Below are 21,622 nucleotides of genomic sequence, written 5' to 3' on the forward strand. Positions count from 1 at the left end.
CCTTCTTATCATGCAATTTGCTTGGAGGTCTACTGTGCTTCCAGTTCTGGCTGCTGAAAAATAGGGGAAAAAAAAAAGCACTCTTAGTTACATGTTTTCAGAATAGAACTTGAAATTTATTTGAATAATTTTTAACATCTATTACCATATCCTATTAACTATTTAAAATCTTGACTGTAACAGAATGGGACTAGGAATACTCATGAAAGTTCTGTTGAACACCTATTTATTTCAGATAAAAGCTGCTTTCTGCAGCTTGAGGAGAAGCAGCAAACTAAGCCCTTTTGAGATCATCACTAGCTTTTGTCTTAAATAAGTAGATTGAGTCTCAGCTTCATCCTACTGGCTGAGAAGATAAACCACCTGGACACGTTTGTTGGTTTTTTTTAACTGCTTTCTCTTGGAGTGCAGTTTAACTGCTTGCTTGTGGGCTGGTGGGCTCTTATGCACTGACTGTTCTGGTAAAATAAAAATTAACTTAGTATTTAAAAATATGTATGCATCTTTGTTAAACAGCAATGCTGTTCAAGACTTTTTTTTTCCTCAAAACATGATCACAAATCTTAAAGGCTTTTCATCCTTTACCGTACTATATCTGTGAGATATGTAGCATCTTTTTGCTATTAAGGATAAAATTTACCACTACAGCTTAGTATATCTTATGTCTGTCAAAATAAACAATATGGAGTAAAACCTTTTCCCTATTAAAATTAATAACAACTCTGCAATTGCCCTTTGTATAGAGAAAAGTTTCTGTGTATTGTTCAAGAGTTACAGCAATTCAAGACATTTTAATAGTAGTTTTGACAAGTAACAGATGTTTTTCAGAATACCTATTAGTTGCATGCATAAAACTTAACATCAGGAGCAGCTTAAAATTCAGCTTCATTTTATGTTGTGAATTCATAGAAAATTCATTCCAACCAAAAAATATTGTTCTGAGTCTTCACAGCCTTTCACTCTAATGGCTGAATACATTTTAATGGTTAACTTCAATATCAAGAGTATTTTTTTCACAACTCATATAGTACTTATGTTAATCTAATATTAGGTAGATTTTGATTAGTGAATACCTTAACTTTCTTCTCACATGCCATGTTGGAAAGGCTGCCTTACAGAGTGGCAGGAATGATCCTAAGTGGGTATGTTGAATTGAACCTCCTTATGTGTGAAGTGTGGTGTCTCTGTTGGTATGAAATTGGCCAGTTCTGTTCTCCTTCTGGTGTGATAGCTTCTGATAGCTTAGGTATGGGAGATGTTGCCATCATTTTGAATCTTCTTTTGTTTCTAAACTTAAATCAGTAGTTACCTTTTATTAGCTATGTCTAGACTTGAAATTATTTTAGTAGATGCTGAAGCTTACATATGATATTTTAGATTGTGTTGATGGTGTCTAAATATTATTTAAATCCTCAAACTCTAGAATGCACATGGATTTGATTATCCTAGTGTTTACATCTTGAGTAACTTCCTATGTAATTTTATTCTACAGGAATTTGCTGCACTGACTAAAGAATTAAATGCATGCAGGGAACAGCTGCTTGAAAAAGAGGAAGAGATTTCAGAACTAAAAGCTGAAAGAAACAACACAAGAGTAAGTACATAGCTGACCTTTTCTGGATATCATGTGTGTTTAAACTTACATATAAATCTAGAACTTAATTTCTATGAATAAGAAGACAAAAAATCCAGCCTTTTCATGAGTAAAGGAGAATCTAAGTAGCAGGACATATCTACCATGCTACAGTCCTGAAGGAAATGAGTGTACTAGGTAGATATATGGCAAACAGTTACAATAACAGGAGATTTAGTATGTAACATGGTAAGGTTTAAATGTCTTTTAAAGCAGGGGACTCATGCAGCCTTCCAAGCCTGAGTAGCCTGCACATATCCTTACCTCTTAGCAAGGCAAAAAGCAAGGTTACAACAGACAATTGGTTTTGCCTTGTGCCTTGGATTTAATCTGAATAAGGATGAGATGAAGGCTGCCACACCTACCACAGGCAGTCTCTTGTTTAGTGTACATGCAGCCTTGTGACCCTTGAAGAAAATGTCAGCTGAGGGAGAGCAAGATTCAATCCTGAAATTTATCATGTTCTGCTTCAATCAGAAATACTATTCTGTCTGGGAACAAGAATATATGATACAGCACCTTCTGAAAATTCTCAAATGATGGACAGAATTGTTTTCAGAATAAATAAATTGCATGTAAAATTGTCTGGGCAAAGGCAGAATTTGTCTAGAGGGTAGCAGAGGAGACTTTATGGTGTTTGTGGAAGGGTGTGAGAAAAGAGATGGAGTAGTCCCAGATCAGGTGGGAGTCAGGCTGGTAGTGAACGTGCAAAATAGATCTCAGAGGCTGAACACCAAGGATGACTTCTAATATCCATATTTTGTTCTGTGATCTGTGTAACTTTTCCTGTTTTCTTATTCTTAATAAACTAATAACACTTTATGTGCTCAGCTAATATCTCTTCTTTGTCATCTAGTTTGCATTTTGAAGAGAATCTAACAATATATATATGCCAAAAGACCTGAGAGAGGGCCTTTCTTCCTGCTTTTTCTTCCCATCTGTAGCACTATAGAGTGCCATAGAGTTCAGAAATTCAAGGGAGGAGAGATGAAATGGATGCCTACAAAGAAGCAAAGTTGACCCATCCACCTCTGTGCAAAAAATTCTTAGAGGTGATGGTTTGGAAAATCTTATGGGAGGTATAGGTGAGACCTATTTTTTCTCCCATTAATTGATTTTGAGAAATGCGTAGGAATTGCACTTCATTTTCCAGGTTTGGCAAATCATGTCAGCCTAAGAAAAGTCTGAAGACTTTCTATACGTGCTTAAATTATCAGTAACTCCTACATTTGTATTATTTTTGTATTTAATAAAAAAAATGCTTTATCCATTTCACTCCAAAGTCCACTGAACACCAGCTCTCGTGTGTTAAAACTGCAGTGTACCAATATCTATGTGGATCTGATATAAGCAGTGCAGACTAGCAAAAATTCCAAGACAGCCTAGTAGCCTAAGATAGTCTTGTCAAAGAACTGTGAGAGAAAAGGAAGATGACTCAACTGCAAGTCATCTCCTAAGTCAGACTGATCTCTGTCATAGGCAATTTTTTTGCAGAGCAAGAAGCTTAAAGATCATCCATTCCAGTGTTTCTTGTGCTATGTAAGAGAAAAATTGGTAAGAGGTTTTCCAGGAGAACGAATATCAACAAATGGGAGTTACAGTGTTCTAATCCTTGCAAGTCCTTGCAGTTAAAATTAGTAAATGCCAACAGCGTGTTTTCAAAATGAGGATGAAGCTAGAGATCAAAATGTTTAGGCTATGAAAATATACAGGGAATGCAGGAGATGTTACAGCAAACCAGGGCAAGATAGAGTCCAAATATTAATGGGGAAGGAGGTAGGAAAATACAGAGACAGGCCTTACCCTGACCTCTAGCATTTTCATTAATAAGTTATTACCCCATCATGTCATATTTATGTTCTTGCCAGGCATTAAGCTACCATCTTATACAGCATATCCCAGAGCTAGCTGCAATACTCACACTGTCTTCTATAGGGACACTCCTTTGGTAGGGAAAGATGAGTATTTTTGGTGCAAAGCTGTTGTTTTCAACACAGTCTCAATGATGTGCTAGTGATGAGATTTCCAGCAGCACTCGTTGGGAAGGCATTGCCTATAAAGAGGCACTTAAGCAAACTGAAATTTATGGTGTTAATAGTGCAAAACTGCATTAATATTTAGTGGGAAAAAAAATTGCTCCGTATTTTTTCTGTTGGTTTAGCAAGGATTCTAATAAAATAATAATATTTGGAGGACCACTGATACAGTTTCACAGTGAGAAAATTAAATGTCTTCTCTCATATATAGATAATACATCTTTTACGTTGATCTAATGTTCACACTTAAGCCAGCCCTTGCTTGGCTACATTAATGAGGCTCACCTGACCCCTCAGGACACACTCATGCATAACCACACGTATGGAACTACTCATGACAACCACTTTGTTCCAAGTAGCACTTCCTGCTGCTTTTATATGAAGATGCTCAGTTAAAAATTGAAGCTTCTGGATTTTTTTAATCCAACCTTATATCTTTTTGGGTTAACAGCAAAAAGGTACTGTCTGATTTGTCCTGCTTCAAACTGAGTGTCAGCAGAAAGGAATGAAAGTGGCAATTCTGTCAGGTCCTGAGTGCACACCACCCCTCCAGGTCCCTTTTACATTTTCAGTTTTGCCTAACTGGCAGTATTTTATTTACTCTAGACCCCCACCTATGTGTTTCTTTATTTTCTGGCAACACCCTCACACAGTTCTTGCTCATCACATAAAGAAACAAAACCCAAAACTGATTTCACATCCTGATTTCCCACTCTGTAGTAGTGGGAAATCACTTTCCCAAGCTGTAGTAGTAGACCTTGACAGTAACATGTATTAGAGAGAGATCATGGTGGAATTGCATTCTTTGGGACACATACACTTCAGATCTCTGCCAAAATATCAGAAACTAAACCTTACCCCAATATTTAATCAAGTTTCTACTCAATCCTTCTAGCAGCATTCTTAGGCATTTGCTGTTGAATGTACATTTTTGCTGATATGATAATTAACTTTTTCTGACATATTACAGTAGAAATATTTTCATGGTAAGAACGAAGCTGGCAACTCAATACACGAGGCAGAGTAGAAAGTGTAGGAGCGCTGATTGTGTGGCGTTGCTGATGGGAAGACAGACAGGTTCTCTCTGGAACACCTTTCTATTGGACTTTGAAAACAGATACAAAAGTACCTTAATAGAAATTCTTACAGGTATTTCTCTGGATATCCTCTACGTAGAATAATCACCTATAGCATGTAGAAAGATAGCATCTTTTCTGAAGCTGGAAGATAAGTCAATGTGATCTAACATGTTATTTAATGGAAATTATAAATAACACTACTTTGGCTGTTTAAATTAAAATTAATTTTTTTTTGTCTCAGTCTGTATTCTTTGAAAGTACAAAAAAATGCATAGGATTACCTTATTAGATCACAGTACTATTATGAGAAAATTTGGGGTTTGGTTTGGTAGCTGAAAAAATAAGATATTCTACTGCTATTGATTAATCTGATTATGGATTTTTCCCTACAATAACAAAAAAAGTGCCAGACACATACATGTGCTTTTTACATAAAGCATAAATTTTTTACTCAAATTGGCCTGAAATATTTTACTTCTAGCAGTTTAGAAACAAAAAGAATTATACCATGTACATAAATGAAACACCAGTAACAGACAGTGACATTAACTCCCTTTTGCTTCACGCCTTAAGAGTTGAAATACTTATTAAAGTGAACAAGCCTGTTTTATATCTAATTTTATTCATATTTTATTGTCTCCATTCCTTATTGAATGGTTTATGAAACATTTTCAATTATGCACTGCAGTCTTATTATACCTGTAAATCAGGACTTAACCCTATATTCTATTATTCAAATTCCCTTCTGCTGTATTGAGAAACTCTAAGAATATATTTTATAGTGTGGTTTTACCTATTTTAACTTGTTTTCTCATAGGTCCTTTTAATTAAACCAGTTCCATAGATGCTGAAAATTATTCAAGTGCTCTATTTCTTTTTTAAACACAAGGAGTTCTTACAGTCTAAAAACACATGAAAAATATGTCTGTCTCCTAAAGTTCTTCAAATGACAAGACATTAATTCAATAATATATAAGTAACAGTATATATCATTGCCTCACCATTATTAACTATCTTGTAGATTGTGTCTCTTCTTTAAAAAAAAAAGAACTTCTGTCAGAAAGTAGTGTAACAGATAGTAAATGTAATATATAGTTTTTAAATAACTATATGTTTTTTTATATCTGAGTGTTCTTAGGTAATCTATGTAGCATAATAATTATTATATTTCTATTCATTATTCTTTTAAAACCCCTCTTCTTCCTATTACTTTGTATCATTATCCAATCGTTACATTTTCTTTGGTGAAACCTTGGTTTCACATATGTGTGATTTCTTAAGGTTTTGAGTTGCTTGCATTTTGGTTTCTGTGCGGAAGGACAGACATGGGACACAGTGCAGTAGTTGGGCTGCAACTTTATTTTTTCACAGAAAAATTTTCACTGGTAATTTACCAGTGTAGCTGTTGGAGGTCACACCACCTGACCACAGGTGAAAAGTGGTTTCCATCACTGTGGAACAGTGCTGAAGAAAATCATTGATTTTGTGACTGATTTTAGAGGTAGTCTTCAACACCATGTCTGCTTATTTTACTTGTCTTCTCTGCTCACGCCAGAGATGGAGATTTACTGAACAATGTGAATTCTAAATATAGACTGAAAGAAAATTCAGTTTTTCCTGTGCTGGTGAGAAATTCTAAGCTGAACCTCAATAGAAAATTATCTTCTTAGAGGGTTACCTTATTCCTCTAAGGAATACCTTAAGCTAAGTCTGTCTCATTTCAATAAAAGTCTTTTCTTTTATGTTTTCTTCAGTGTATTTAATTATTCATGACTCTCCTTTTCTTGCCATTACCATCTGCTGATTCTTTAATGTCTCCATTTTTTATCCTGCTGTGAACTTTTTCTACAAACAAGTGTTTCAAAAATAATGAAAGTTAAGATAAATTATTTTATATTGATTAAAATCCAGGTCCTGTAATAGCAAACTCTACTGAGTCACTCTAATTTCAACTTATTGAGACATCATTTCTTAAAATGAGTGTTTAAAATGAGCGTTCTTTCATTTTCTATAGATAAATCAGTGTACATGTAGTCATGATGGTATGGTGTAGTAGAGCAGAGTAGGTGATAATCTACACCAATGTAGTTTGTACCATTGATTCTAACCACGCATTTCTATTTAACAGAAATTAACCACTTTCGTGATTGCTTTATAAGTGATTTGAGAAATAGAGGAAGCTGGGTGTATTCTAAAAATTTTCTCCTTTCATGTTCATTTAGTTCTAATAAACACTTTAAAGATGCTACATTCATTCAAAAAATATGCACTAGAGCACTTTTCAGTCTTTAAATTATTATTTTTGTAATTTTTTTTATGCTTATAAAAAGTCCAGAGTTCCAGAAATGATCCTATTTACATAAGATACAATTATCATCACGGCATCTTGAGCATCCTAAAATTTGCCCAGCATAAAACTCACTTGTCAGATTATTTCATAATTCATTGTCAAGCTTATGCTTTCCAGTAGGAGAGGCATGGCAATGATGCGTGGGTGATTCTGTCCTACCTGCTGCTGTTAATCTTCATCTTCTTTTCTCTGCAAGCTGCCTGTCCCTCTGAGTGCTCGACAACTGTAACAGTTCAACAGTGTGAGGGAGCAGAAAATGCTCAGTAGCCCATGATCACCATTAATGCCAGAGTTAGTTGCAATTTACTGAAATCCCTAAAGCTGTTTCTAACAATTCTTTTGTAGTTTAAATGAATTACCATTATTGTTAAAATGTTATTTCAATGAGAATAAGTTGTGATGTTCTCACAAGTATTTGGAATATTAATTCTTGAACTACATATGTGGAGGAAAGTCCTCAGCATGCCCACAAGTTATTGTGATTTCCTTCAGATGTTAATCATTGGTTGGACACACCATCATCTTCAATGTCAATCTTTTATGTTTACATTCCCTTCCCCCATCATTGTAGCCCTGAGACACTTCATTATTCTGTCAGTGTTGTTGACATTTCTACTTGCCAGGGAAGCAGGGAAGATCTTTTTTAATATAACTACCCCTTTTTTAAGTATAATTTTAATTGGGTGAAAGTTAAATAAAACAGCAGGTATTGTTACGTGTCCAAAGTAGGGCAACAAAACTGGTGAAGTCTGAAGCACAAATCTTAAAAGGAGCAGCTGAGGGAGCTGGGGGTGTTTAGCCTGGAGAAAAGGAGGCTCAGGAGAGAGCTTATCACTCTCTACAGGTGGGGGTCAGGCCCTTCTTCCTTGTCAGATAACAAGTGATAGTACAAAAGGAAATGTCCTCAAGTTACACCAAGAGAAGTTTAGTTTTGGTATTAGGGAAAATTTCTTCACTAAGAAGATTATCTTGGTGACTGGATCCAGCATTGGAACAGGCTGCCCTGCTGCTCCAGGGAAATGGTGGCGTTGCCATCCCTGGAGGTATTTAAAAGATGTGTAGATGTGGCACTTGGGTACTTTGTTTAGTGGAGGACTTGGAAGTGCTGGGTTAATGTTTGGACTTGATGATCTTAGTTTTTTCCAGCCTAAACAGTTCTATTATTCTGTGAATCTAGCATTTCATCAGAGCAGGGGGCAAGGGTTTGCTATCAGGTTCTCAGTCACAGTCAGATGACCCACCCCCTCAGGTTTTTATCCCTTTCAGCAGAACTGGGAGTGATGTTTCACTAAGAGACCTGGTTAATATATTCCCTGCTCAACTAGTTTTGCAGTTAACGGTGCTCACAGAATTTATGAAGAAATCAAGATTATTTTTGTTGAAAAGCAAAAATAAGAAATTTTTACAAATGAGAAACCTATGTTAGTGTGCCTTCTTGAGCATTCCTAGAGCTGATGGTAAGAAAAATTCCAGTGTTCAGAAGTAGTTTCCAAAAGAATGAGTGACTTCAAATGCTTGAGTAATTAGGAACAGAAAGAAAAGCTATGAAGTGTTCAGAAGTGCTGCTTTAGTTCTCTTTTGACACAGCTGGGACAATCTGTATACAGCAAAATAGGCAACACAGCATTTTACACTTGATTTATGTAACAACTATGAAATGTATGCAGACATTGGAATATATCTTTTTCTAGTCTGAAATTATACTTCTCAGCTAAAAACAAGCTTAGCTTATGTTTATGTTAAATGGGTGATTGTCACTGGTTTAGTATTATGTATTATGCATGTTTCTGACATGGCAGTAAGGTACTAAATATGTTATTGGTAGCTCTGCAAAAGGCTAGAGTGCTGTACTGTTCATCTCAAATAGCAAACTCCTCCATAACCACACCATTAGAAATTCTGAGTTCCCACCACTCTGCTCAATTCTTACACTTGAAAACATTGTTTAACTTGTTTTGTCTCTTCATCACTCTCTTTGATCTCCATTCTGCCTTTGCTTAGCAAGTTTCTTGTCTTCTGTCCATGCTGTCTTCACATTCCCTGTTGGGATTGTCAGTGTGAACCAATTCATAATGAGCTTCTGGATGTATGTTAGGAGGTTTTTTGTGTGTTCCTTATTTATCTCTCTGCTATAGATTATGTGTAATTCCTTCTATCATTAATGTTTTTCCATGTCCAGATTTCCATGTCACCATCATTTTTCTTCTCTCCTAGACCAGATTTTCCCCATTTCCCTCTCCAACAGAGTCTTGCATATAGGCTCTCAGACGTCCCTGATCATCACAGCATTTGTCTGCAAGATAAGTCATTTAGGGTAGTAGGACACCATATATGATAAATTTGCTCAGTTAGGCCAGAAAAGAGGTTTTTTAGGTTTCAAGGTTTTGTTACTCTGGACTGGTTTAATGGGTGTCAGTTTGAGCATAAGACAACTACAGACCTATGGAAGGAATGGCCGTACTAAAAACTCAACTGTGGATCAATGTCTTCTCTTTCATCCCAATTTCTTCAGAAATCTGTAGCCTTTTGGCTGGATTTAGACTCCTCCAGACGTAGCTATGATGCAGTGAAAGCTTTCTGCATAAAGAGAACCAATCAGGATGAGCCAGGCTCTAACAGAATCAGCCAGGAGGTGGGAATGACTGTGGGGAAATCTAAGTGCACAGAGTGGATTAGAGTCAGATTCTGGCTACCCCAGGGCTATGGAGTGGGTCAGAGTTAGGCTGCACAGAGAAGGAAATATTGCATCTTCACAGACTCTTTCAGGAGACAGGGTAGAGAGTAGGTTGAAGAATTAGAAATCAGCTATTGACTTAGTTTCCTCCAGCTTTCCCTCAAAATAAACTAGATGGCCTAGAAAAGCCATGATACAAGATACAAGAATTTAGACCAAAATTCAGCAATTCAGTTCTATCTATAGATAGCAGTTAATTGTTTATTTAAGTACTACTATGAACAGAAATATTCTGTAAATATTTGGAAAATTTTCTGATCTCATTTAATTTGCAAACTTCCCACAGCCCCACACTGAATTCTTGGTGGCTCTATTATTAAGAGGTCTCCTCAAATTTGTGTGCTACTTTGGACTTCCTCAAATAATTAAAAATCCACCTATATCTGCTGTTAGCCCTTCAGGGATGTGAGAGTTTCTGAATTTCTTGTTCTTTTGCTTTTGATAAATACAGAGCATGAGTTGGATTCAGAAATTACCCTCCTTTCTTGAATTGCAGGGAGTCATTATAACTCTCATTGTATTAACATTGATCACATATTCCTTCACTACTTTTTGTGAAGAATATATTGTAGCATAATAACCAGGTGCAAGTCCAGACACGAGAACCATGTTTTAAACAAAGAGGACACCAAACCATAATCATTCTTAATCTGACTTATCATCAACATACTACTATGTCTAGAAATTCATGTAAGAATAAAAACCATTATGTAACTGAGAACAACTGTGGATTACAGATAAATAAATATATTTACTAATAGTAGCTATATTAAGACCCACATCAAAGGAGAAATATTAAACAATTGTCCATGTAACTTTTGGATTTCCAGTTCAATGAGTTGGATGTAATTGTTTATTGTAATTACAATACATTTAACATGGATTCTGATTCATGAGTTTAGCTACCCTGATTTAACCTTACAGCTAACCAAGTCTCTTTAATGTTCAGGTACTAAAAACGGCAATGGTAGCCCTATGAAAATAGACAAATAAGGAATTTTCTATACAATATCAACATACTTTAATTTTTCCTTTAACCTCAGAGTAATAATGGAAACTAAATATAAAATGTGTTTACAATATGTTATTTGTGGTCTATTTCACAGATTTTTATGGACTTCTCTGATTTTTGTTGTTGATTTTTTAATACAACAGAGACAATATTTTAAAGGATGTGCTAGTGACAAGCTGTGACAGTTCTAATGAATAGTTTAAAAATCTAGTAGAATATACTGTTCACTACTACATATTTTGTTAAGCTGCTTTCAAGATAAATTGAAAATATATTACAGTTAGGCTGAATTAATTGTAAATTTATTTAATATTTTTGCACGATTCTTTAGACTGTCTTTGCTTATTTGGCTGTCAATAATCATCAATTACTATCACACATGAGATGTAAATATGTAATTAATTTAGTAAAATAGTGACCCTATGCTTAATGATTTGTTGTTCTTGCTTTTCATAGCAGAGTTTTAAGTGAAATCATGAGTGGGTAATCTATTTTTCCACTTATTCCATCTACTTTAGAAACATGAAATATTGCTAATAGTTCCAGCAATCTCTCCTACAATGAAGTTGCCAGGAAGATTGCTGTTTGGTATCATGCACTTTGTAGTTAGAATTTCTGTGGCATTTAGGGGCCCAGAAATTAATAACTTTGTATTTCAAATCCCATAGCTGTTACTGGAGCATTTGGAGTGCCTTGTCTCAAGACACGAAAGATCCCTGAGGATGACAGTGGTGAAACGGCAAGCACAGTCTCCCTCAGGAGTTTCCAGTGAAGTTGAGGTCCTCAAAGCTCTGAAATCTCTGTTTGAGCACCACAAGGCTTTGGATGAAAAGGTACAGTATGGTAAAAAAAACTTACTGAATACACTCTTTAACTTGCCTAATTGTGCTTTATGATGCAGCAGAGCAACAGTATAGTTTGTTGCTTCTTGGAATAAATCCTGTACTTAGAGTGTTTACAGGTGTCCAGAGAAATATGGATGGTAAGAAGGTATGGCCAATGGCTGTAATGCACTCGAGGTCACTTCAGCTATCTTTTGTAGACAATAGAAATTACTTTTCAAAATAAACAAATCTCACCCTACCAGACATGCTTCTTCAATTTACACTAAATAAAGATGACCCTGTGGGATTTATTTGGTGTAAACTGTGCTTTTAAGTTATGGCCATGAAAATGTATGTGTATCTCAAATTTTAAAAACACATAGGGAGATAGAATCAGATGTTCCCAGCTACATAAGGGAACTTGGCTCTTAGATACTTTTAGGAGGAAAACCTCCTAAATGTCAGAGATCTTTTTAGCCTTTGCTATGTAAAGGAGAGTGCTCCCTATACAAGTAGCATAACCTAAAGTAGTATTCTTCATTATCAGAGGTGATGAAGGGCCTGCAGAATCAAGGTAAAAACCAATGATAACTGCATCAAGTCATGCTAATGAAGAGGATCTTTCCTGTGCTGGAAAGACTATATTCAAAATGACTGAAACTTTGTACAACAATGAATTATCACCTTGAGTATTGTGTACATAAATTCAGAAATCCAATGCTAGTCTAGAAACAGTATGCTCAGAAGGTGATGTATCTGAATTGGTAGGTGCCTCAAAACTTCACGTGCAGGGAGCCTGTGAGAAACAGGGCTCATGAGCAAAGAACCTCATTCCTTATGGGGTCTCTTCTGGCTGATTTGCTCATTGCTGCTGCTGAGTTGCTTCTCTGTTTGAGATGGTTGGGTAAGCAGGGATGACATTGTGCAGTGCAGAATCTGAAACCATTGACTGCACAGATGAGCTGTATTGTACAGGACCAGTTTAATGGTCTCACAGTAACAAATTTAACTTCAACTTTCAGAAATATGCACAGAAAGTTGACTTTACTTAATGAATGAGGCAGCTGTAGATATATAACAACATATATATATATATATCATTGGTAATGAAAGGATGAGACACTGTGGGTTATGAGTCATACTAGGTTAACTATCAGGTTCTAAGTTGAATAAATGTAAGGAACTTAGACCAAATAAAACCTTTAGGTATATCTTTTGGGTTATATGTTCTACTCAGACATCATGAAAGCATCTATAAAGAAAATGTAGAAAAGGAAAGATAATGACTTCTAGCCAGTGTAATAAGCTTTTGGATTTCATTAAGACTTTAAAAATCCTGTATTATTAAAAATATATTTTGAGGATTGATGGGGTTTATGCTCTGAGCTTTGATTTTTTTATCCAGCACTTTAAATATCGATAAAACTAGGGTAGGAAGCTCTCCAGCTTATATACCTTTTGACATTGTGTTGGATAAGTATGAGAAACTGTAAGAACTAAACTTGAAATAGATTCTGATTATTCAACCTCTTGCATATTTTCTTTCATGAATGTTTTAGTGTTTTGGTACTATGAAGTTTATTTTGCATCCCATTTTGAAAACTATTGTTCAGAATTAGATTGAAGCTACATGTAATGTTTCAACTTGCATTATTGAAAAATTTGACTTAGATTGTTGAAAATTCTATTCTTACATTATTTTAAATGTTACAGATTAAAATCAGTATTCAGCATTTTAAAAAATTTTGGAATGACAAAGGTAGACATCTTATGTTTCTAATTGATTCCTGTCCCAGTGATAATCACAGTTTTCAGGGTAGAAAAGTCAACCATCTGCAATCATATTAGCAGAAGATTTTTTCCATTGTGGAACAAGTTTTAAAATTGGTTGGTCAAAATTACTTTTTCCGACATGCTGTTTACCTGTGTGTGGAACCTTTTTTATTTTGCTGCAATAAATCATATTTTTACTATAAAAAAATAAACTATGCTATTTATATGTCACTGTAAAACAATCTGAGATAAGTCCAGTAAACAGTTTAATAAATTATTTTTAAATAATTCATTTTAAAACCAGCAGGCATTATTTTCAAGGACAAATCCTACATAAAAATGCCTGGCTTTGTTACAGTGTCTCTGGGAGGATTGGATCAAAGATGTTGCAGATATCACCCAGATACTTGATAATATAATGCTTTCACAAATTGTCAGCATTATGGTGACTTTTATTTAAAAATAATGAAATTAAAAATGACTGCATGCACCCAAATGTGCTAAAATTTTTTTATGGCATGTGAGTCATACATTTCGGCATGGTGACAGAAAAATTATGTAAGTTAGATTTGTTTCAGACCCTTCAGAAATAAGATATCAATCCACCTATAAAAATGCAATGAAGCTTTTCAGGGATCAGTGGAACAATGTGGGTTGGAGCTCCTCAGCGACATCTGGCCCAACCTCCTGCTCAAAGCAGGGCCAACTGTTTCAGGTTGCTTAGGGTCCTGTCCAATAACTTCTCAATATTTGTAGGCAGAAAACCTATTCTGGTGTTTCACCGCCCTCACTGTAATTTTTTCCCATAATACCTACCTGGAGTTTCTGTTGTTGAGTGTTGCACTGGTTCCCTTTTGTCCTGCAAGGTCTTCCCTTCCTGCATCTGCAAGAAGAATCTGGCTCTATTTCCTCCACATCTTCTGGTTAAGCTGGTTGTAGACAGGAATTAGATCTCCCACAAACTTTTCCTTCACTTTGAGCGGACCCAGCTCTCTCAGCCTGCCTCATATGCTGTGTGCTCCAGCTCATGGCCAGCTTGGTGGGCCTGCGTTGAAATCTGCCAGTATTTTCTACCAGAAACCCCAAAACCAAATGCAGCCTCAAAAGTCTGGAGGGAAATAATCATTTCGTCCAGCCCACTGGCCAAACTGTGTGCTGGCCTTTTTCACCACTAGGTCTTTTCTGCAAAACTGCTTTCTTTTCCTAAAGCCTGTCTCATTCCCTCATGGGTTATGCATTTTGTGGCAATGGGATGCCACACAGGCTTTGTCCCACTGGTCACAAACCTCTGAACCTCACAGTACAGTCCATTTCTGATGCACCATGGAATCTATTTCACCAATTCACATCTCACCAGTTTCTCTAGGGATAAATGGAAGATCTTGCAGAAAACCTCAGTAAAGACAAAAACATTCTCTGTTCTCCCCTCATCCATGGAGCCAGTGCTCTCATCACACAAGGCAGCAAGGTTGACCAGATATCATTTGGTTTTGGCAAGGCCATACTGGCTGTCCCCAATCAACATCTTGTCCTTTATGTGCTTGAAAATGCTTCCTGAAAGATTTGCTCTATAACCTTCCCTACATTGGCCAGCTTGTACTTTCCTGGATCTTCCCAGGATAACTCCTGTATTTCATGAAGAAGGACAAAACATTTGTGGGTTGTCCACTCATCAGGAATCTCCCTGACTTGCTACTTGCAAAGCTGAGAAAGGAATGACAAAGTAGTCAAGTAATCTTGGCATTCATGCACGGAGTCAATCTACTGCCTTTGACTTATGTATGTTTTGTCTTCCTGTATTTGGGTAATGCTTCACTTCCACAGACTCTGCTGCTCTGCTTAGAGGAGACCTGCAGGCAGAATCTCACAGTAAAACTGAGGCAAAAACCCATGATTTATGATACATTGATGTAACAGCAAAGTAAACAGTGCCCCTTTAGAAAATGCTCACAAAGCCAAAGTAGGTTAATGGATAAAGATTAATAAAAACTGTCAAAAGGGCACAGGAAATATACAATGATCCTTTGCAAATGAATAATGCAAATTTTTCTTTAATTTTTTTCTTCACAAAAAGTGTTGACACTGAAACTATTAATGTAGTTGCTACATTCTTGAAAAGCATAACAAAATATTTTCATGAGAAGTTTTGCCCTTTAAACTTACAAAAGTATGAAGAAAATCTTAAAATTCTTCCTAAATGCAAATTTTCTTTCATGTTTTCACTTCCTACACTAAAACATCTTGATGTGTTGTAACAAGCTCTGCCACAAAACTTGACTGATCCTGAAAGGATTGCTACATGAAGAGTACAAGAACTACAAAACCTTCCTCATTACTATAAGAAAATGCAATGAAATCTACTAAGAGATTGGAAAGTGAAAAATAAAATATATCAATTTCTAAGCAGGTCTGCTTAAGTATAAAAAGAATCAGGAGTAATGCCTTAACTTATTTCAAAATCGATTGACTTTTTATCTACTACATGAAGTCTGGGCTCTGCCTTTACCATTTGTCCAAAAGACAGATCACCACAGAGAGATCACAGCTGTGAATGCATTATTCTGAGAAAACATGGCTGTCACTGCAGTTTTTTCAGAGTCTGACAGCTCCTTCAGGATCCCTCTTGCTATCCACATGCCACAAGGCTGGAGAATGAAAGCTTGCCATGATCTTCCCACGAGAGCCAGTCCTGTTTGGCTGAACCCAGCAGGTACCTTCTAGTGAGTAGGGAATGGTAAGAGTAGGGCTTTTAATCTTACCCCATTATCTTCTAGTAGAGATCTTAGTAGTGCCAAAAAAAGAGTCTTCACAGAGTGTTTTTTGCACTTTTAATGTATTTTGTGAGAATTTTCACTTTAGGGCATGGGGATAATGACAGAGTTAATTTGGTTTAGAAATTTTTACCATTTTATGTGTCCCTCAGAAAAATCTCATTGTGTCTCCTTGGGTAAGTTGTGTCACAGCAAATAAAATTGATAGCACACTAAATGTATTCTTTATTATTATTATTATTTAGAAATTTAATTTGACAGAAGCTATATATTTTTTTAATTGTGTATCTAATTATGCTAACATAACATTTTTATATATAAAAAACCAAGGCACATGGGCAATTCTGCTAGCAATTTTAAATTTTCATCATGTGAGAAGTTAAATTCAGTGACTGTTTTACCAAAGTGTAAGGTTAGGGTATATCTCATAGATAAGGAGCATTGTTTAAAAAAATGTGAAGTTTTACACATTGGAACTTAGGAGTGATTTGGGCTAGGACCAATATGAAATTTTGATTCAGCATTTCTTATAACATTTGTTATTGTATAAGTCAGATGAAATTTGCAGCAGTATTCACAGAGTGGAAACCTCCCTTCAGTTATTCACCCCGTCCTTCTTAATGCTTCAGATCTCAAACACTTCTCTCACTGCTGCTAAGTAGCTCATGCCTTTGTTGAGGGGAAAATATTTTGTGATATTAGATATGAATATAAATGCAATTGTTTATAAAAGAGCAAGTGAAGACAATATTTCCTAGAAATCATTAGAGCTGGATGAAAAATAGAAGCTCATGTTAACTTCATGGTTAGAAAAGACATTGAGTAGGTCAGGAAATACATAGTCCTCATATGTAATTCAGAAAGAACAAAAGGTAGAAAAATTATTGTTACTTGTGCCGTTCTGTTTGGCTTCTAATATCTATCTGAACATGTTTGTTGTCCTGCAGACATTTTTCCTATTTTGCTTTAAACTTTCGGTTCAACTTTTAAAATGTGCATTTAGAAAGGAGAAAGAAGCAACTTCTCCAAACCCAGTTTTTGGTCAGTGCTGTAAGAAAAGTGTCCAGTTGATTTTTACAGTGGAAAGCAGCTACCAGATGATACTATCTTAGCTAAGAATCAAAAACCCACTGGTTCTCTTGAGATAAGTGGCAGAAAAGTATGCTTAATATTCTTGCAAACAAAATCAGTCTATTTGTGTCAGTATGGTCACTATTTTTGTATTCATTAGCAGGTAACTAGAAGAACTTTTATTCAATAGACTGTTCATGGGAAAAAAAGGGATTCAATTCCAGTATGCACATGTTTTTTAAAAAGCTCTGTATGGGCTGCAGATCTGAAGAGAATGAAGAAAGAATTTGACAGCAAGCAAAAAAGTGGGAAGCAGTTGCTAGGAAACAGAGAAAGATGGGTGATATTTTGCACTGACAGCAGTGCTAACATGACATTGACTATGCTACATTTAAAGATAATATGGTTGCATTTAAAAGCCAGAAGAATACCCAGTCATCTGGGCATATGTTGGATACACCCTCTAACATGGAGAGAGCAACTCTTTTCTGCTGTGTCTGTGACATTGCAATCATAAAATCACAAGATAGTTTTGGTTAAAAAGAAATAATTAAAAATCACCTAGTTTGCACCCTCTGCCTTGTTAGGGATATTGTTCAGTGGACCATGTAGCCCTAGGCCCCATCCAAACTGGCCTTGAACACTTCCAGGGATGGGGCATGCACAGCTTCTCTGGGCAACCTGTCCCAGTGTCTCACCACCTTCATAGTAAAAAATATCTTCCTAATATCTAATTTAAATCTGTCCTCTTTCAGTTTAAATCCCTTCCACCTTGTCCTGTCATTACCTACCTTTGTAAAATGTCCTTCTCCAGCTCTCTTGTAAGCGCCTTTAGAAACTGGAAGGTGCTGTAAGTTCTCCCTAGAGCCTTCTATTCTCCGGGTATTTGTCCTTTAAAAATGTTTATGATAGCATTTCTGTTAGATCACTTGACAGCTGATTAGTCTTACTTTGTGAAACCTTTTTAATAAAGCTCTATCATGTGCCCAGGAAAATAGAAATATGTTGAAGAATCATGTGAAATTTAAGTAGAGTAACTTCTGAAGTGATACACATGATCCCACTAAGATAGTTCTTATTAACTATAGTTACTCACTTACTGTCACTTCCAGAAAATAGAAAACACTATGCCAATCACTAATTGGCATTCAGCATATGAAAAAAAAACCCAAACAAAAATGGTCAGATAAAAATAGTTTGCATTTGTTCCAGTTCCTTTTTCTTTAACAAGATGGTGACCCAGAACAACAGCCTTTTCTGCATCTCTCAAAATGAGGATGGTTCTGTTTGGGATTTTTTTTTTTTTCTGTAAACACAAATTTGAATACGAAATCCAATAAAAAATGCTTTGTAATACATTTGTGTATGACTGAAAAAGAAATGTAAAATGAGAAATAATGTTACAGCTTTTGAGTTATAAACCAGAGCAGATTTCCCCTTCAGATCAGAGTGCTGATGTAACTCTATTTTTTTGCTAATTAGAATCAAAGATTTCCCTCAATTTTAACAGCTGTTATTTATGTTTGAAAATGAAGAATTAGTTGCAGCCTTTCCAATGTCAGTATGGCAAATGTGAATCTGCATTTGTTGTTCACTGGTCAGATGAAAGGGAAAAAGGCTTTCTGTGCCAAGGCACAGTTGTTTTCAGTTCCTTTAGCAACTATTAGATTCAGAGAACAAGTAGGAGCCATCAGACTGCAATTTTGGTTAGGTCATTATAACAAAAAGGCAGTGTATTAACTATGTACCTGGGAGGAAGGTGAGGTAAGATAAGATGAGGCAGGACGAAGCAAACAACTTCCAGCTGTTGCTCTGTCTTACACTGGTAATGTTCAATGTTGTTGACAATAGGCCAAGAATGAAATGTATTTGAATATAATAGCTTGACAGTCAGAATAGAAACACTAATTATCTACCTAGTTTTGCTGAAGTGCCATGTAAAAATTGTGTCTCCAGAGTTGTCTGCTGTTTAGAGGCAGTGTTGTTTACAAGCTCTCAAATGGCTGTATAAAACTCACTAGGCTTCATTTCCACAGTGCCAGAGGTTGTAAAGTTTAAGGATAATTCTGATTCCAGCTCTTTGTGGAGCAATAGCATCCTCAGTAATCTGGCCTAGCTGGTTTGCTAATTCTAGCACCATTCAAAGTCAATGTCAGTGTTAGACATATTATAATGTATTTTTTTAACGACATTCTCCGTTATAAAACACTTGGGCTTGAATACATGGAGGTTTCAGAAAAAAATTCAATTAAAGTTGCCAACTAATTGTATTTCCTTTTAACAACTGCCTGCTTGTGAATTTTCTCTCAATCATTTTGTCCCAATGCAGTACTTACAGCCAAGGGATTGAAGCCAGAAATATGATCGTAATTTTTCCATGTTTTTTTTTTAACTTATCTGAGGTTTTTGTTAAGAAGTTGCTATATACTGTCTCCCATTGTGGAGAAGTTGAAATCAGGCCTCTTGAAGACAGGTCTACACCTCTCTCTAGTTGTTTTAATAAGCTATGTAAAGAGGAACAAAATCCTCAAAGTACTGCATAAAAACTACATTTGCATTTTTTAGAAAGGTGAATAGTTTTATTTTTAAGTGTTCATTTCCTGAATATGTATTTCATCTTTAGATTTAGTTTTAAAGTCAAGTGAATGTGCTGTGTTAGTCTTGCTAACTAATTTTCATCTATTAAGTCTAATCCATTCTTGGAATATAGTGATCTGTTTGCAAAATCCTATTTCTATCTGTAGTAAATGAAAATGAAGTGTGTAAGGAAAGGTAATATTTATTAGACTAAGAGCTATCACTGGAAAAAATAGAAAGTGTTAGGACATATAGAACTCTTTTAGGGATCTCCAGTATTTGTCAAGGATGAAAATGTGTCATGTTTCTTTGTAAATGAAAGACAGATTTTGTTTTGCTTTATTTTCCTGCTACATCTCTTGGTCTAATAGAGTGTGCTATCTTACCCAGCAAACATTGCTGATGGCCTTAAACATCTGTGCATCAGCAGCTGGAACAGCATTGCTGTGGGGTAGCTGGAACTTGTAAAGATGTATACCTTGAGTGTTGACTGATTAGCTGGGTTACAAACTCGTTTATTGTGAGGTGCCTAATGAAGTTCTGTAGATTAGGATAGTCACAGGGTCCCTTAGCAGTCAGAGAGTCACACACAGCACTGGAGGTCACTTCAGGTCTGATTTGCCTTTGGTTGTAGTGGGAGACTGCAGCTACATTGCTGGCATTACATGAGCTACACGAGCTGACCCTGAGCCAGAGCACTCAAATCAGCTGTGAGTGGGTCTTCAGACACAATTAGTATTCATTTAATATTATCTATTAATAATCAATAATGAGCAATAATTAAAATACTGGTGGTAATAATAATTGAGATCATAATCATCCTTGGAACAGAATAGGTTATTTATGAAACTGGTGCAAACACAGAGGAATTTCCTGCATATGAGAGTATACATTGTTTATGACTTTTTGCAAAACTGAAACAAATGCATGATGATATAAAAGATCTCTAGTATATGGGCCTGAAGGCAATGCTACAAGTTATTTTTCAATGAATTTATTACATTCAGTTACAATAAACAGATTACTTATCTTCCATGGAGTGAACTTAAAACATCTGAAAATGTTTTTTTTCTTTATCCTTTGTAAAAGATGTTTGTGAAAGTTTTATTTTATGCCTAATGTGGTCTTAAAATATTTTCATTTGCTGTGTATTCCATAAAATTACAGGCAGACTGTGGAACAGCAGTGTGGCATTTAAAGTTTGACACCTATTTTAATGGGTTAAGTTTTCCTGTAGTTAGGTTTAAATGTTTACTACACAGTATGTCTCATGAAAGTTTGCAACACACATGCCTGCAAATGGAGTGGCAGGGCATACAGTAGAGCATATGGCAGATTATATAATCTTTAAAGACTAATAGAAATTACGTTACTGCACATATTTTGATTTTTCTTCTAGGTAAGGGAACGACTGAGGGTTTCTTTAGAAAGAGTCTCTGCACTGGAAGAAGAACTAGCTGCTGCTAACCAGGAGGTAACATAAAACACTTTCTCCCCTTTTGAGATTAAATTTCTAATACTCTGTCCCATGTGTTCCCTGTCACTTTCTTCAAAACTGTTAGAAAAAACCCACAATAATACAAACAAACAAAACCAAAATGAAACAAAGCTAAAGAAAAATTGCATTGTGAGTAAGCTTCTCAGTGAGGCTTGTTTAAGGTGGTTGTAAGATTAATACAACCTTCTGTTTACTGATTTATTTCCTCCTCCTCTTCCCTTGTGAGCAAGCCAAAATCCAAGTGCTAGTAACAGATTCCCAAAT

The 21,622-nt window shown here is 35.8% G+C and overlaps 1 protein-coding gene across 9 annotated transcripts in view; it reads left to right on the forward strand.

The window, feature by feature from the left end:
- PPFIA2 (PTPRF interacting protein alpha 2) overlaps positions 1-21,622 on the forward strand; it is a 287,260-nt gene that overhangs the window by 170,538 nt on the left and 95,100 nt on the right. For 7 of the 9 annotated variants that reach the window (XM_071423345.1, XM_071423346.1, XM_071423348.1 and 4 more), the window contains 3 exons: positions 1,493-1,594; positions 11,513-11,677; positions 21,260-21,334. In XM_071423345.1, the coding sequence (XP_071279446.1) occupies positions 1,493-1,594; positions 11,513-11,677; positions 21,260-21,334 (342 nt within the window). The remainder of the gene's footprint in view (positions 1-1,492; positions 1,595-11,512; positions 11,678-21,259; positions 21,335-21,622) is intronic. The other 2 variants (XM_071423347.1, XM_071423354.1) reach the window with 1 other exon arrangement.

Source organism: Agelaius tricolor, unplaced genomic scaffold (assembly GCF_023055355.1).
Source record: "Agelaius tricolor isolate 1412-34295 unplaced genomic scaffold, bAgeTri1.0.p SCAF_3, whole genome shotgun sequence".
Lineage (NCBI taxonomy): Eukaryota > Metazoa > Chordata > Aves > Passeriformes > Icteridae > Agelaius > Agelaius tricolor.